General features: G+C 44.7%; 1 protein-coding gene across 1 annotated transcript in view; it reads right to left on the reverse strand.

Moving 5' to 3' along the window:
• The window catches only part of LOC104512017 (dynein heavy chain 9, axonemal-like), a gene marked incomplete at its 5' end in the record, with an annotated part of 47,140 nt that overhangs the window by 3,972 nt on the left and 26,146 nt on the right, over positions 1-17,022 (reverse strand). The window contains 4 exons of the mRNA XM_010154834.1: positions 4,070-4,459; positions 13,188-13,370; positions 15,820-15,990; positions 16,710-16,901. Coding sequence (XP_010153136.1) covers positions 4,070-4,459; positions 13,188-13,370; positions 15,820-15,990; positions 16,710-16,901 — 936 coding nt within the window. The remainder of the gene's footprint in view (positions 1-4,069; positions 4,460-13,187; positions 13,371-15,819; positions 15,991-16,709; positions 16,902-17,022) is intronic.

The following is a 17,022-nucleotide window of genomic DNA, read 5'->3' on the forward strand; positions in this document are numbered from 1 at the left end:
CTCATCACCAATCTCCGCTCAGACACTGAGCCGTTGACCACCACTCTCCGAGTGCGACCATCCAGCCAGTTCCTTTTCCATCAAGCGGTCCATCCGTCAAATCAATGTCTCTCCAGTTTAGACACAAGGTTGTCATATGGGATGGTGTTGAAGGCTTTGCAACAAGTCCATGTAGATGACATTGGTTGCCCATCCTCTCTCCACCAAGGCGGTGACCCCATCGTAGAAGGCCACCATACACGTCAGGCACGATCAGCCCTTGGTGAAGCCATGCTGGCTGTCACCAATCACCTCCTCATTCTCCATATGCCTCAGCATGATTTCCAGGAGGATCTGCTCCATGATCCTGCCAGGCACAGAGGTGACACTGACTGGCCTGTAGTTTCCCGGGTCCTCCTTCTTTCCCTTTTTAAAGATGGGGATTATGTTTTCCCTTTTCCAGTCAGCGGGAACTTCACCAGACTGCCATGACTTCTCGAATCTGATGGATAGAGGTTTAGCAACCCCATCTGCAAGTTCTTTCAGGACCCATGGATGTATTCCATCAGGTTCCATGGACTTGTGCACCTTCAGGTTCCTCAGGTGTTCCCGAAACTGATCCTCTCTGACCATGGGTGGCTCTCCATTCTCCCAGTCCCTGCTCTTGTCTTCCGTGACTTGCGGGGTACAGCTCGTGTTCTTGCCAGTGAAGACCAAGGCAAAAAAAGCATTGAGTACCTCAGCCTTCTCCATATCCTGGGAAACCAGCTCTCCTGTTTCCTTCCGCAGAGGGCCCACATTTTCCCTGATCTTCCTGATGCAGTGAAAAACTCACCTCTCCCGCTGTCCTTTCATGCTCCAGTACCCTTGGGGAGTAACAGGGCACACGTTTGGCATAAAACTCCATTGCTGGGAGCAAGACAGCCAGTCAGCAATTGCTCATGGCTTGAGAGAAAATGTCTCGTAGTGTCACTAGTCCATCTCTCACTGAGTACATGCTGACTTTAACAGTGCTACAGCAACAGATCATTTCGACACGGAATAATGTGCTCGGTTTCATCTAATTTCATCTAATAGGTGCCTGCTTTTTTTAATGAACGTTTTACAAATTTAAGACACCAAAGGGCAAACAAAATTTTTTAAATAAATAGAAAAATGTGAGTAGCAGAATATAGAGGGACTTCAGGTGTATACAACCCAAATGAACTGTGTACCCGTTTTAAAAATGCTGCATCCATTAATATATACTTGTGCTCACTGGATTACAGGTAAAATGAATAGTTCCACTAGATGGAAATGATATTTCAGTGTGAGCAGAAACATATGAAAATATTCTTTTCCTTTCTGAAATAAATTGAAGCATGATACCCAGAGATTATAAATGGTTCTATAAACATAATTCCTCAGTGTTTTTCAATGACAAGGTAAATGTAAGCAGAAAAACACATTTACTAAAGTCTGGATGGTCTCAGAAGACAAATCTCATTGCTGAATGCAGTCACCCTTACAAGTTATTGGAGGGAGGCAGAGGGGAGAAGCCATGTGTTTACCAAAAGATTTCTGGCTTTGCACCACCAAAACTTCTCTCTCTTCACTTCCATTACTACTTGAGGATGGGTAAAACCTAGGCAGAACTCAGCCATTTTTACCACTATATGTTCTAGTAATGGTGGTAATGACGGTAAAGGAGAACACAACAGCAGTCACTGGGATGAATACTTAAATGGTGGGTTCGATGTGCAAGACCAGGGTTTTGTTTTGAACTTTCTCTGTACTGTTGTGTCCAGCTGATTTGTATAAGCTTAAAATGTCAGGCTTTGAGGGTAACTGAAATCCAGAGTTCTCTGTAGTAATGTGTTTTGAACTCCATGAGCTGCAAGAGTTTTTGTATGTCAGCCACACCAAAGCCTTAGACAAGGGAACTCTAAGAGAACTGTAGGACCAGGGCTTGGGAAATGGACTGGGCTGGTTTCTGTTCTGCTACTGTTACTTCTGCTATTAGCAGGGCCAACACCAGTGAGGCAGGAGGTCTGACCTTATGCCTACGTGAGATCTTTACTGTAATCTTCTGACAGAGCCTTTGCCTTTCCTGACTGCCTGTGTCTTCTGAGGCCCACATGAATGTCAGCCCATCACATTGAACCATCGTTCAACCCAAAGAAAGAAAATGGATCCTTGACCTTCCCAAGAATTTGTGATGAAATGCACTGTGTGCCATCAGTCCATGCATTCAAAGCTTTGCCTATTTGCCCATCGTTCATGGAAAACTATTTCAGAGAGGGAGAAGAAAAGTATGTGGAGAGTATTAGATCTTAATTGCAAGGTCAGGCTGGGATATGGTATATAACAGGCATGGCCTCTCTCCTCAGTATTCTACCAAGCCTCACAACAGATAAAGGAGGATCTTCAAGGTGACGACTCTACAGACCTGTCTCTGAAATAAAAGTTTCCTTCTGCAAGGAGGTAAACTTGACACAGAAAAGTAAGTTCTGGATGACTGACTTTGATCAGCCTTCAGTCTCTCACAGATCACTGGCAGCAGGAGTATCACACTGTCTGCCCAGAGTAAGAGCTGCATGAATCACTGTCATTTAATTCTTACATGCAGCACAAATTAGGAGTCATGGTTCCACAGGCCAGGCAACTCGGAGGACCAAGCCCAGTGGGGATTTGTCAGTCTAATGGCTCTCACTCTGCAGACTGCACTCTTAAGAGCTGACAACTGTCAGAAGGAATGACAGGGACAATTGTGCTCTTCTGGGATGCTGCTCTCAGAGGTGCACTGCAAGAGGAGTGCTGGCAGCTATATGGGCAAGAAATAGCAAGTATACACATTTCCCTCCAGCTGCCCGCTTGCAGGGTATGGTTGTCACCTTGGTTGCCCTGAGGTTGGCTGTGCTATAGCTGAAAGGCATTGGGCCACATCCAGAAGGGGAAAGCAGAAGAGCAAGAGCCACACACACTATTTGTCCAGGATCAGCCTACTCCCCCAGGCTGTTATCAGTCTGAGTCATTGTGATTTTGTTATCACAAATTCTCGGGAAGGTGTTTCATAGACTCATATAATCACAGAATGGTTTGGGTTGGAAGGGACTTTAAAGATGATCTAGTTCCAACCCCCTGCCATGGGCAGGGACACCTTCCACTAGACCAGGGTGCTCAAAGCCTCATCCAGCCTGGCCTGGAACACTTCCAGGGATGGGGCATCCACAGCTTCTCTGGGCAGCCTGTTCCAGTGCCTCCCCACCCTCTCCGTGAAGAACTTCTTCCTGATATCTAATCTAAACCTCCCTGCTTTCAATTTAAACCAGTTACCCCTTGTCCTGTCACTACAGACCCTTGTAAAAAGTCCCTCCCAGCTTCCTTGTAGCCCCTTCAGGTACTGGAAGGCTGCAATGAGGTCTCCCCGGAGCCTTCTCCAGGCTGAACAATCCCAATTCTCGCAGCCTTTGTGCAAACATTATTTGCCACCCTGAAGTGATGGCTAAATGTTGTGATTATTTTTGACCAAAATCTCTGTCTAGGTAGGTGACATCCTGCAGCAACCAACAGTAGTCTGGATTTAACACATCCCACATATTCAGCTCTGGAAATCAGAGTCCTCTCCTCCTCACTGCTAAAAAGGTGACAGAGTAATGACAATGCAAAAGTCTGACATGTCACTCTGGAAGCAGCAGTGAAATCACAACCATGTGAAGATGCAGGGACAATACTACCCTGAGAGGACCCCATATTTCCTCTCTGTCATAACACCATGAGTACTGACCGCCTTTTGGTCAATGTACACTGAGATTGAGATTCACCTTGTAAAAACCAGATGTATCAGTCCAAGTTGGCCACTGTGAACTCCCTTCACAGTCATGAAACGGGAAAGTCCAAGTGGTGATTTATCTGACCACCTTGGATACCCACTCTAGGCTACAGAGGACAGGCCCATCTTTCACAGCTTTCCCATTCCTGAAGAGACAGCTCAAATGACTGTTAGATGAACACTTGTCTGGGCTGAGCAGTTCCCCAGAGTACAGTACCCAGCAATAACAGCATAACATCCATGGCTTCTCTCTCAACACACGAGACTTGGTGAGCTCACCTGTGCATCCCAGCGTGCACCCTCCATGAACAAACCATGCACATATGCTCCTTCCCGAGGAGGACAGGCAAAATCTTCTCTGTTCTTTTTTGTCACATCACACTGCAAGGTCATCTTGTCCAAAGGCCACTCATTCTTTCGGGCTGTGGACTGCATGATGGCTGTCAGGAAAGACTGGGGATTGAAGAACCCAGCAAGCCACACCGTGGAGGGTAAGGCAAAATCTCCTGTCCAGGCTTCCAGCTCTTTGATGCGAGTGAGGAGATCAGCAAACCATGTGCCCAGGCTGGCTGTGGAAGGGTAAGCTCTCTTTAACCAGGACTCAGGCACCGTGTCCAAGAAGAGAGCGTTCTGCAAGTTCTCCATGTCACTTGTCATAGTCAGTTCTCCCTGAGTGAGAAAGGGTATAATTAGCACTGACAACTGTTTAATCTAACAAAGCCTGCTTGAAAACAGAGGCTGAGCTAGAGGTATGGAAGAGCATGACACCCTACAGAGTCACAAGTGTTCACATACTGTGAATTTCTTCATGGTTTGGGGTTTTATTTAACAGTAACTGTTATATATTCTTGCATCCTCATCTTTCCTACTGTAAAAATACTACTTGGAGGAAAACATGCAACAGAGTGACAGCAAGCATGGGTATCCCTCAGTTGTCCCAGCGTTGTTTCTGTTTTCTCTCACTGACTGCAGATCTTTACAGGGCAAATTTTCAGAGATGCAAAGCTGTTCTCACTCATACTGCCAGGGCAGGATACTGGGGTCTCTGATGATCTGTTCCAAAACTGTCTGAATATTTGTTACATCAAGCCCTAGCCCTCTCCTCTCCTCCACTTCCCCTCACTACCCTACTCCTCTATTACTTTGCAGGGCAAGTCTTTCTTTTTGACTTCACATGTCATCTGCAAATGTAATCACAGTTTCTTTCACAGCAGGGAATCACACAACAAATTAAGATAGAATTCAGCCAAGTGAGACATATAGAGAAGTTTGTCTTTTCCTTTATCCAGCAATTAATTATTTTTAAAGCCATTAGAAACCTATATCTGTTTTTCCCAGGCAGGAGAAGAGTTGGAACATCACTGCATAGCCAAAAAAGACTTCTGCACAGCAATAACAGCATCTCATGAACTTCTGAAACTTTGCAGAGGTCGTCTGTGTCTGCTAGTCTAAAGTTAAGAAAATTCCTGCTATATTAAATCTAAGCAAGAGATGCCTGGATGGCACCAATGCTGAAAGGACAGCTAAGAGAAGCCATTAAGAGATGCAGCAGTTTGTGCAGCAGGTTGCATAGAGGGGCACACAGATGGGGCTCACAGACAGGGCAGTGTACACTTGCTTAGCAATAGTGGTGACATGCCATGGGGTGACATGCCACAGGGTGACATGCCACAGGGTAACATGCCACGGGGCATTCTCCCTAGCACCACCTGGAGCAATGGTCCCTGTCACAGCAGAGGCCTCAGCTCAGACCAAGCTCCTGATGGAGGCTGTAACTCATCGTGTCTGGGACTGCAGGCAGTACCTGGAGCCTCTCACTGAGCCTGGGGCTGGGCGACCATCTCCTTGCCTGTATATGTGCCTTGGTGAAGGACCTGTGCCATCAAGTAAAGGGTCCACAGGAAGAGGCCAGCAAACTGTTTAGCCTTCAAGATGATGAGAATGAGACCACTGGTTCTTCTCTGAGACTCTGCAGATACAAGAGGAGCCTCAACTCCCAACAGTATAGAAGGAAGGCAGGCAGAGCCCGTGTCTATCTGGTTGAGAAAAGGAGACTTCCTTGATGACAAAGTCTGGAAGCTTGTGACTCACAGCAACAGCAGCAAGTTCTCCCTGCAAATCTGCATCCACAAAATAGGTTCAGTGCCCAGGTAGGAGGCAAGGCATTGGGAACTCTGTCCATCAAAACACCCATGCTGATAGGCCCTGAGCCATGCAGGAGCACATTAGAGATCAGTGAGTGACAGTAGTAGGTGACTTCCTGATGCAGAGGACAGAGGCCCCCATCTGCCAACCTCTCTTGATGTCTGGGGACATTTATTGCACACTGAGAGTTTGGATTCAGGACATTGTGGACTTCAGACTATTACCTGCTTACACTCTTCCACAGGGCCACCAATAATACCCATTCAGAGGCACCTGGACAGGCTGAGCTGAGAGGAACCTCATGAAGTTCAACAGACAAAACTGCCAAGTTTGGCACCCGGGGAGGAATAACCCCATGCACCAGTACATGCTGGGGACCAACTGCCTGCAAAGCAGTTGCAGGAAAGGCCCTGGGAGTCCTGATGGACAACAAGCTGACCATGAGTTGGCAACGTCCCCCGCAGCAAAGGTGGCCACCAGTGACCTTGGGCCTTCGGAGGAGCCTAGCCACCAAGGTAATGGCAGCACTCTGCTCAGCACTGGTGAGGCCACATCTGGCAGTTCTGGGATTGTTCAGCATCAAGAGGAGACGTCTCACAGAGAATCTTTTCAAAATCTATCAATATCTGACGGTAGGAAGTAAAGGAGATGAAGCCAGACTCTTCTCAGTGGTGTCCAGTGACAGGACAAGAGGCAATGGGCACAACTTAAAATATGAGATAGTCCATTGACACACAAGTACAAACTTCTTTACTGTAAAGGCAGTTGAACACTGGAACAGGTTACCCAGAGAGGCTGTGGAGTCTCCATCCTTGGAAATCTGCAAAAGCCAGCAGGGCATGGTACTGGGCAACCTGCTCTACCTGACCCTGCTTTTGCACAGGGTTGGACTAGATAATCTCCAGAACAACTAATCTGTGATTCTGTGACACTGAAGCCAAGCAATCTGCAAAGACACGAACTTACAAATGCAGGCTTAGTTTCTAGAGGTACATAATGCCCTTCATAATTTAAATCTTTGTATGCCCCATGCTGAGCTAGAGGGGTAAAACACACCATAGCAATTTAGACACATAGTTAATGCTGATCACAGGTTTCATGCATACTTATATTTGCCCCCTTATCATTTTGCCAAAATTTGTCTGACATAAAATTTCTCTTTGCCTCAGGCTGAGTGTTTTTGGAAAGATTAACTGAAGTCAGTTGAGCCGTTACTAAGAAAGAGGGCAAGGGAATTGGGTCAGTCTATTCACATTAAAAAATTCCAACTGTTCTTTCACAGGACTTCAGTGCCTCCAGCCATGAGGTCAGCAGAGGTGCCCTTTACGGAGGCACATAAATCTATGAAGCTTTAGCAAAAGTTGAAATCTGCTTAAAGCAACCCCAGCACACGTTTAGTGATGCTTGTCAGAGTCCAGCAGTTAAAAATATTTGCAGTTTATTCCTACGCTGACTATGCAGAGTTCTGATCTGCAGATCACACTGACAGGCTACAGTACGACAAGATCAAAGCTAGACACCCAACCAGACCGTGGGAAGGCAGTTGATGGCCCCTTGATGGCCCCTGCTGCATCTGGCATTAACGAGCAGAAGCAGGCTCAGTGCTGCATGATCAAGACCAAGGGTAAGCAAGCATGCTGGTGCTCTGGGCTTAGCAAGCATTTTCTCAAAGGAAATACGCTGAAAAGAGACCAGAGACTCCCAAGCTTGGAAGACAACTTCTCATTGTAAGAGGAGTCCTCTGAGCTTATCAAGTTGTTGCAAACACAACACTCAGGATGACAGCTAAAACAAAGGGCCTGAATGCACATCTACCCCACACACTGTGTCTTATCAAATGGAGGAAAGGTGTCAGCTGAATTCAGTCACTGGAAATGTCCAGTCTAACCATCTTGGCATCGTAGCAATATCTATCTGCACCTGACTCCTCTCCACACACACACACACCCCTCCCCTGTGAAACTTTCTAAACAACCACAATAAAATTCATTTTGTCTGGAAAGAAGCAAGGGCAGTACTTCAAGGGGATGTGTCTTTCCAGCACTCACCAATTCAAACCAGAGCTGAGAGCATTTCTGCACTATCCCCATGCTTGAAAGCCACCGCAGCCCTGGGATCCCCATTCAGAGCTGACCCAAGAGATCCGCGGTTCCACATACAGAAATCCTCTCACTGGGAGATGTTCATCTCTCAACAGGATGGATAAGAAGGCATTATTAAACCTCTGCTCCAAAGATGACTTGTTAAAAGCAGTAAGCTTTTAAAGGAAGAAAGCATCTGAACCTGCTCAGTTTCCCCATAGAGAAAAGATTTCTGGTCAACAGAGAAAATGATGTGTACAAAGGTTTTAAGATGTTTTTTGTGTTAACACACGAAGCTAAAAGTGACGAATAGGGTTAAATGAAAATGTGGAAGCAGGACTATTTGCAATTAATCTTAAAACAAGAGGAACAACTGTAACCACCTTTCAAAATACACATCACCTGTCATTTCATGTGAGCAGGGACCAGGTAGGTTTCTGCCAGTAAATCATCTCATTATTTATATTCAATGGTCTTATATTTGTAGGGAATCTCAAAATAATGGATTAACTAGCAAAAGGTCTTTGAAGTCCTGGGAAATTCCAAGCATAAGGGTCAAACACAAACTAAAAATTTCTTATTTTGGTGTTTGCCATGAAGTGACAAAGAAATGCAAAGGCAGTACATGCCCCGTGCATTTCGTCTTAGGCATCTGAGCTCTTTCACTTTATCTACAATCACTTTAAGACAACTTACTGACCCAAAATTAAAGTTCATGCACCAGAAAAGCATGGCCATGTCTAATCAGAGGGTCAGGTAGTGAACTTCACAAGGCTGTCAAAATTATTTGACCTCAGTGGGGGCAGTGGCCATGGCTTTGTTATTTTAAACTTCTTTTGGCACACAAACTCTGAAGTATCATTGTGGTTCCTTCTCCATTCATATCACAGGGGTCATCATCTCCCTTCCCAGGAGAACTTAGACCCTGAGAGGTCCTATTCAATAGGCTGGTCTCTGGCTAAAGCCATGGCAAGACCATGCAGGAAGAAACGTCTGAGGAGCTAAGTATTGCACTGGTCACAGCAGGACAGACAACCACAGGGCCTTCTGATAGTGACAGTCAGAGGTGTTTTGCATTGCTGGAAAGTTTTTAAAGCAGGTAAAAATATTGCAAAATGTGTGCAAGCAGTTAAATTGATTTAGAGACATAATCCTCATGATCTTATATCCTGTCTAGTTTTATTTTCAGGAATCAAATGAATTAACAAATGTAATTCTCAGGAAGGCTTAAGAAAAGTAATTTTTAAAGCCTACGCACTCAAGCATACTTGCTGGAATCTCCTGTGAGGGTTCAAAGCATCTATAGCAGCTATCTCATATAGTTGTCCAAACACAATTATGCATAAATTTTCATTTCAGATGCTGAATATTAAAGTGCATCCAGAATGATTCAAGTTACCTTTCCTTTTTTTCTAAAATGCTGGGAGTAATTTTCATAAAAGACACCCTTGAAGAAAATTTTAATCAGCCTGCAGACATTCCCTCAAGATGAGCAAACTTTTGTCACAAATTGTTTTCCAGTTATTTTCACTTGATACAGTGAAATACCCAGCTAGCCTTACAAAATTTGATCCTACTTTATCCTTTTATCATATATATTATCCTCATTTTGGAGGCTTATCCTTCACTGAAGTTGCAAAATAGAAAATCTGCTTGCAAAAATTACACTGGGTACAACATTAACATGCAAGTGTTTCAGCCCAGCCACTGAAGTCACCCAGAACAAAGGACTTAGAAATGCAACATGCCAGTTATTTTTGATGGCTACCAGCCTATTGCAATTTTGCTTCCTTTTATTGGGATGTCTCCTATTTTTGGACCAAACAATCACTTTCCCCTACACAGATACAATGAATCATTCAAAAATTCAAATTAGGCATGACATTTTCAAATTGCATTCTTTTAGCAGATAGTCAGTTAAAAACAATAAGATTTGCTTCCTCTGTGTTTTATTTATTCTTCTCTGAGATCTGTGCTTCCTGTTATGTAAACTCTCCTCCTCTGAGTGCTGTCAGTAAAGATCCTCAGTTCCAGAGATTAACGTGCATTAACAGCTCTCACAGGAGCTGCTCTCAGAAGGAACAATTAAAGAATGATTCCTCTCCCAAAGTGAGGGTGAGACCTAGCTGTAAGGTCAGTCCAGCAGCACTGCTTACAGAAAGAGCCAACAGCAGGCCAAGGATCCCCTGGCCGTTACGGGGTACCCAAAGAAGGGCCTGCTGTGGTATGCTGGGCAGTGGTGTGAGTCATGCACAATGTCTACCTCAGCCCTACAGGGACCCTCATGCAGCCTTGCTCGTGGGCACAGAAGAATTTCAACTGCTTGTATTTCAGACCCTTCATATTTGTCTTTTTAGCATACATAAGATGAAGAAATGCTAACATGAATAGATACAGATATTCATCTGCTCTTCAGTAGTCCTTCAGGCCCTGTGGTGTCTATGAATCACGCTGTAGGTACAGTGACTGGAAAGCTGCCCAACAGAAAAGGGCCTGAGGGTGTTGGTAGACAGCGGCTGAATATGAGCCAGCAGTGTGCCCAGGTGGCCAAGAAGGCCAGTGGCATCCTGGCCTGTATCAGGAACAGTGTGGCCAGCAGGACCAGGGAAGTGATTGTCCCCTGTACTGGGCACTGGTGAGGCCACACTTCAAATACAGTGTTCAGTACAGAACTTAAAGAAAGTCACTGGGGTGCTGGAGCATGTCCAGAAATGGGAACAGAGCTCGGGAAGGGTCTGGAGCACAGTTCCTGTGAAGAATGGCTAAGGGAGCTGGGGCTGTTCAGTCTGGAGAAAAGGAGGCTCAGGGGGACCTTATCACTCCCTACTACTACCTGAAAGGAGGGTGCAGAGAGGGTGGTGTCTTCTCCTAAATAACAAGTGATAGGACAAGAAGAAATGGCCTCAAGTTGTGCCAGGGAAGGTTTAGATTGGATATTAGGAAAAATTTATTCACCAAAAGGGCTGTCAGGCATTGGAACAGGTTGCCCAGGGAGGTGGTGGAGTCACCATCCCTGGAGGGATTTAAAAGATGTGTAGATGTGGTGCTCAGGGACATGGTTTAGTGGTGGGCTTGGCAGTGTTACATTATTGGTTGGATTTGATCTTAAAGGGTTTTTTCCAACCTAAACAACTCTATAATTCTTTTCTATAGTTTTATTGAGGCTGTTGGAACCAACCTATGTAGCTGTTAGAGGTGCCTTTTCTGCAGACACCATCTCTCTTCCATTACATGATTTGTAGCAGGGTTTTGGGGAGAAATTTGCATCTTCAGTTATTGCCTGATTTCTTTGGTTTATTTAAACCCATGCATCCACTCATTCCCACTATGAATATTAAATAGATATTCTTCTCCACATTAAATCTAATTGCTACACATTGTCCCTGTTACAATTATATCTTGTTTGATGCTCTAGGATTGAAACATTAAATCACTTCTGTTTACCTGTCTCAAGAAAGAGAATTTTCAAGTCCACTGCCTTATGATAGAAGGTAAAGAAAATCTGTTTATAACAATTGACTACATAAATATCTGCCTATTTGAAAATGGATTGTACATACTGGACCGCCATAAAGTATATATGATATGTCTCTCCCTTTAATCAAGACACTAAGCATCAGCAGCAAACACAATGCGGAAATGTCTGAGCTATAGCCTGAACTCAAGCTGCTGGGTTCACTACAGCACAAGGCACCTGGGATTTACAAGCAGCCTAGTCCTATCCTTGAAGAGTTTCAGCTTCCTAAAATCCCAGAGCCAACCCTACCACTTCTGTGTACATACTGCAGAGATGTCCTTTGAAGATCTCTCTTCAAAGCTGCCCTCAAGAGAGGGTTGGGATTGTCATCTAGTCTCAAGACAGGTCCTCCTTGCTCTCCTGTCAGCTCTTTCTACTAATGGGGTCATACAGAGTAGTTGCAGTTTCTTCAAGTGTTATGGTTGCCATGCTACACAAACTATTTTTGCAAGCTGAGCGTTTTGGTGAAATGGGATGACAACCTGTCATTCAGAAAATGATGTTGACAACCTGTCATTCAGTGCCTGATGTCCTTAATTGCTGCCTCACACCATGAAATCCTTCAGTAGCAGTTTTGTGTTGATGATGCAGGGAAGGCACCAGAGTATCTTTGAAGCCACTAGCTTCGTGCTGCAAGTTCCAGGAACCATTCCTCTGCTACACTTAGGCCTTTCCAAGGGATGTACAGCACTTGGCTATGGCGATCCTTTGGGATGACAAGGGGAAGGGGTATTGTTGCTACAGGGCACCAGAGCTGGCGAGGCAGGTCCTCACTTGCAGTGCAGTCTGATCTATGCTGGTTTATCCCCTAATAGGCAGGCAGTAGGCTTTTATATTTTGTCCCACCTGGGAGGCAATTCAGCAGATGACTTCTCTTACCAGCGGATGCCGCCTCAAAGCACAGCCCTCTTGCACATCCTGATGAATCCAGAAATTTTCAGCCAATGTGATGTGTCCTGCCAGCCCCAGAGCTCCTTGCTATTCTCTATAAGCAGTGTCCAAAACCACCATCCAGAGGGACACAGACATCACCTTCCCAGAGCAGAGTCTAGTTTCTTACCAGGACAGAGAAACAACTGTGGGTGAAGCAGTATTCCAATAGGCAAGGTCTGCTCCCAATCCCTCCTCCATTAGTAAATGACTCATGACCAGCAAGGGAAATTGTACTTTCCAAAGCTCTTGAATTTTATACCTTTTCTCTTATAGCCATGGACAGTTTGTGTCCTTACATAATTCCAAGTTTTCTTTTGATTTCAGCTCAGCTTGTGCCTTTTATAACACTTTGTTACAAGGTCCCCTCAGTAACAGCATTTTGTGAAAAGGTGTGATTATTTGGCTTACCTTTAAATAGGTCACCTCTTAATTTTTGAGTCAGCTGTTACTGCTGTGCTACAATATCAGGTGGTCAGAAGCGCTTGGTCTCTCTTCCCAAAAGCCGTCATTGCTACATGTATCTTTAAACCCTCCCAGTGTCTGTGTCCATGGCCTGTGGACAATGTGCCTTTTGAAATCCACCAGTAAACCTTTCTCCATAGAGTCAAGGAGAAGGCCAGCAGTGCTGAATACAGAAATGTGATCCCTTTTATTGCCTGAGCACCTTTTCCATTTATCAAGTTTTTACAACGCTGCAACTGCCAGCACCCAGAGCTCTCACCTTCAGCCCCAGATCCAGTTCCTTGAGAGAGCGCTTTATTTCACTGGTGAGGATGTTCATGCGCTCACATTCCTGGAAGGCAACCACAACATACGGTGTCCTCTCCTCCACCTTTGCCATCAGTTCTGCAATGTTAAACTCATCCATCAATCTCTCTAACATCTCTTCCAGAAGAGCTTTAACCTGTGTGCCAAAGGGAAAAGAAAGGAAGATGTTAGTGAATGATCCACGTAGCTTCCTTGGCTGACAGCTGCCTGAACACAGGATGAAAACTCCATCTGCCAGTTAGTTTCTCCAAAAACAATCAGTGTCAGCTGCTCTGGGCATAGCACCCTTCAAAGACCCTGCCCCATCCTATTAAAATTCAAATGCATACAAAAGTTAATGTCAGATGAGAAGCTTTCAAAATGTCACTGTGACATGTAGCAGTCTCCTTTCTTCTTGGGCCTTAAGCCTGTATTCTTACTTCTCCTAAGGTCAGATGCAAGAAGATGGATGGGGCTATAGTCTCAGCTGAGTCTCAGGACAACTGAGCTCATGAGCTGGTTTTCTGTGGTATATTGATATAGCAAGTTGATCATATGAAATTGAATTTTAAGCTGAATTTCATATTCTGAATAAGGCTGTGGAAGAAAAGCATAATGAAACAAAATAATTTTCTGGTCAACATTACAGCTTGATTTGGAAACAGTGCTTTGTATCTCTAAATACTAAACAGTGAAAGCTCCAATGCAACAGGAGATTTCTAGTGTCTAAAAAATAAATGAAACAGACAAAAACTTTTCTGATTGACAATGATGCATGAAGACCCTAATCTTCATGGAATCAGATGCATCTCTGAGGTTTACATGGGCCACTAGAAGACTTGGTATGGAAGCCCTTCACTCAATGCTTTGCTTTACTTCAGTGCTGGAACCTGAACAAGACTTCTGCTTCTTGGGGATTTTTCCGGAACACATAATGCAGTTACCATTCTGTGATCTGATGTGCAAAACCTGGTGTGGGTTACCTAACCAATGACATGGACAGCCCAGGGTAATGTTATTGCCATGCCCCCTGATGTTCCTGGTTTGAACTCTGTACTCCAATTTCCTACCATTGCTCTTCCAAACCTTCCACATTCACATCAGATGTTGCAAAGAGGTGACGACATGCAGGCTGTTATTGCAACCAGCTAGGTGGCTAAAGTTAAAGCTCCCCTGGAAAAGCTCTTCAGCTGCACCTCAGGTGCAATATAGAAATATCGTCTAATTTTAAATTCCCCTGCAAATCCCCTTGGCTCTGATTTCTTCACAACAATTGCAGCTCATTTTCTGTAATGTGGTCTCAGAAACCTGTGGGAGTAACTGGATTTGTCAGAGCCTCAGGAAAATGATAGGCTTGTTGTTTCCCTGCAAACTCCCTGCAACGACTGCAGCCATACCAGAGGCTGGAAATCCTTAAATGAAGAGCTAAGAGACAACTCTTAACTCACTCTCATTCAAGGACCAAGTGAAAGGGATACAGTCAGTGCCTGTATGAGAGAGATCACCTCCAGAAGAAATTAGCTATGGGAGAATCCCCCCAGGCATAAGGCAGTGGAATGGGCCCACACTCAGGCTGCAGCATTTGTTATCAGACAGATCACAAAAGCCAGAAGAACTTCTGTGCTCCTGTGACAATTTTCTTGACCATCACCAGGACTTTGCAGGGTAGCCATGCCTTGTGATACCACTACTGGATCACTCACTCATAATTCTGCTTGCCTGGACAAGGAGTTTAATTGTATTTGAATAGCAAAAGGATTAGGAGGGGAGAAGAAGTATTCACATTTGCTATCTTTGGACATTTCCTTTGGCTTTGCTACTACTGCATTATTCCCTTCACCTCATATTCTAGTATGAACTGAAAATTGAACATGCCCAGCCCTTGTAAGAGTTCCTTAGACAAAGGCAGCAAGTTCCACAGACCACACACATCATATAATTCTATTGGCCATTCATTAATTTGCAAAGCTTGAAACACAGAGCTGGGATCTTAAGACCACAGAAGTAAAAAACTGAGCAAGCTTTGGCTGTTTTCAGATCCTGTTATGAATGCTTGGGCCAGATTTTAATGAGCTGTGAGTTTTGAGATGAAGGGCTGAGACCAGCCCAGTACACAGGCATAGTATGAAGGAGTTCAGCTAGAACTGAAGAATTACAAGGTCCCTGGGAGCTTGGAAGCTGGGTGGGACCTGGTGGCAGCAGTAAGTGGTGGTCTGAGCTCTGGATGGCACATTGTAGCTGGCAGATGGTGCACTCAGGGAGCCCATTGGTATGCCAGTCACAGCATAGTGCACAGCAACTGGTGGCTCAGAGACAGTGGAGACCCCAGAATGTTTATGCACAATGTCTTCACAGGATGATAATGAAGGCACTGCAGTTCAGGGGGTAATTAAAAGCCACTGTCCTATTACTGACGATACTCCAATTACAACCCACCGTGGTGATGTTCTGCATAATATGAGGCTAGTGGTTTTAGACACTCGGTTTGTACCCAGCAAAGGCAGATCACATTATAACAAGCAGTTATGAGACAAACCTGAGCTAGACAAGACTACTTAGGAATGACACAGGTAACAAAATTCAACAGCTCCTTCTACCACTCTCACCGTTTCTTCCTTGGTCACCACCCCTCCATCACCCATGCTAGTGTCCCAGGGCTGCATCTCCAACACGACGCGGAAGAGCTTCTCTGAGTTCTGCGTAAGGAAGCCAATCTCAGCGTTGGGATGGAGGCCATACAGATAAGGAGACTCCGGAGGCAAGGCATCGTCTATGTACTGTACAGAGAAATTCAGGTTCAGCTTAGCTACTGGCACTGGAATTATCACCCAGGCTGACATAACTTTGTTTGTGGCTGAAACACCAGTGAACGGAGGGGGAAAAGGACTGCACAATTGTTTACAGAGGTGCTTCTAGTTCTGCTGCAAGTAATTGCTAAAGTTTGGCTTGGCTACGTATCTCAGGCCTGGACCTTCTCCAGCAATTACCTGATGTGCATTTCAGCATCAACATAATCACATCTCTTGTGGGAATTTAACTTCCAGTAGTTAATTTTTATGAACAAAAGCAGCCTAATAAGCCTACCTCTGCTACTGCATTTGTGTACAAAGAACAGATGAGATCAGTAAGCAGATCAACAAGACCCTTCAGTGTTTCTCACTGAAACTGATGATAAAAGAAGCTTGAAAACGCTATTTTAGAAAACAGTATGTGGATGTAATTTTCCAGGAGTCTCGCTCAAGTCTCAAGAACCAATACAGTTGTTCTATTCATGCATGAACAGAATGAGCCCATGATGAAGTAGCAAATTACCATTAGACTTGGTTCACCCAAGGGAATGCTGAAATGTCTACAGAAACAGAACATAATGGGAAATAACAGGAGGTGCGTTGAAACACTGCAGTCCTATTCACTGCCTCCTAAAACAGATTATAGGGCAGTTATGGAAGACATTACATTTATGTGTATAAATAATGCGAGAAAATAAAGAGCTTACCTGATGATAGCCATTATAGTCCATGTTCCCTGGGAGGGGGAATCCTGGTGCAAGGAGGAATTCTCCCTCTAGCATTTCTGGCTTAATAAATTCCTCCAAATAGGTTTTGCAAAGCCGCCTGTCCCAGTCATCGGTAATGTGACCTCCATACATAATCTCACCAAAGAGGTAGCGTAAATCATCATATGGGACCTGAAGGAAGGAATCAGGAGGGCATGAAGGAGTTCAGACAGCCAGAGCTCCAGCAGCCATTTTGTTGAGCTGCAGCTTACAGCACTAAGCACTGATCTGCACAGTGAGTGCTTCCACTTCA

Source organism: Eurypyga helias, unplaced genomic scaffold (assembly GCF_000690775.1).
Source record: "Eurypyga helias isolate BGI_N326 unplaced genomic scaffold, ASM69077v1 scaffold10457, whole genome shotgun sequence".
In the NCBI taxonomy this organism is placed as follows: Eukaryota; Metazoa; Chordata; class Aves; order Eurypygiformes; family Eurypygidae; genus Eurypyga; species Eurypyga helias.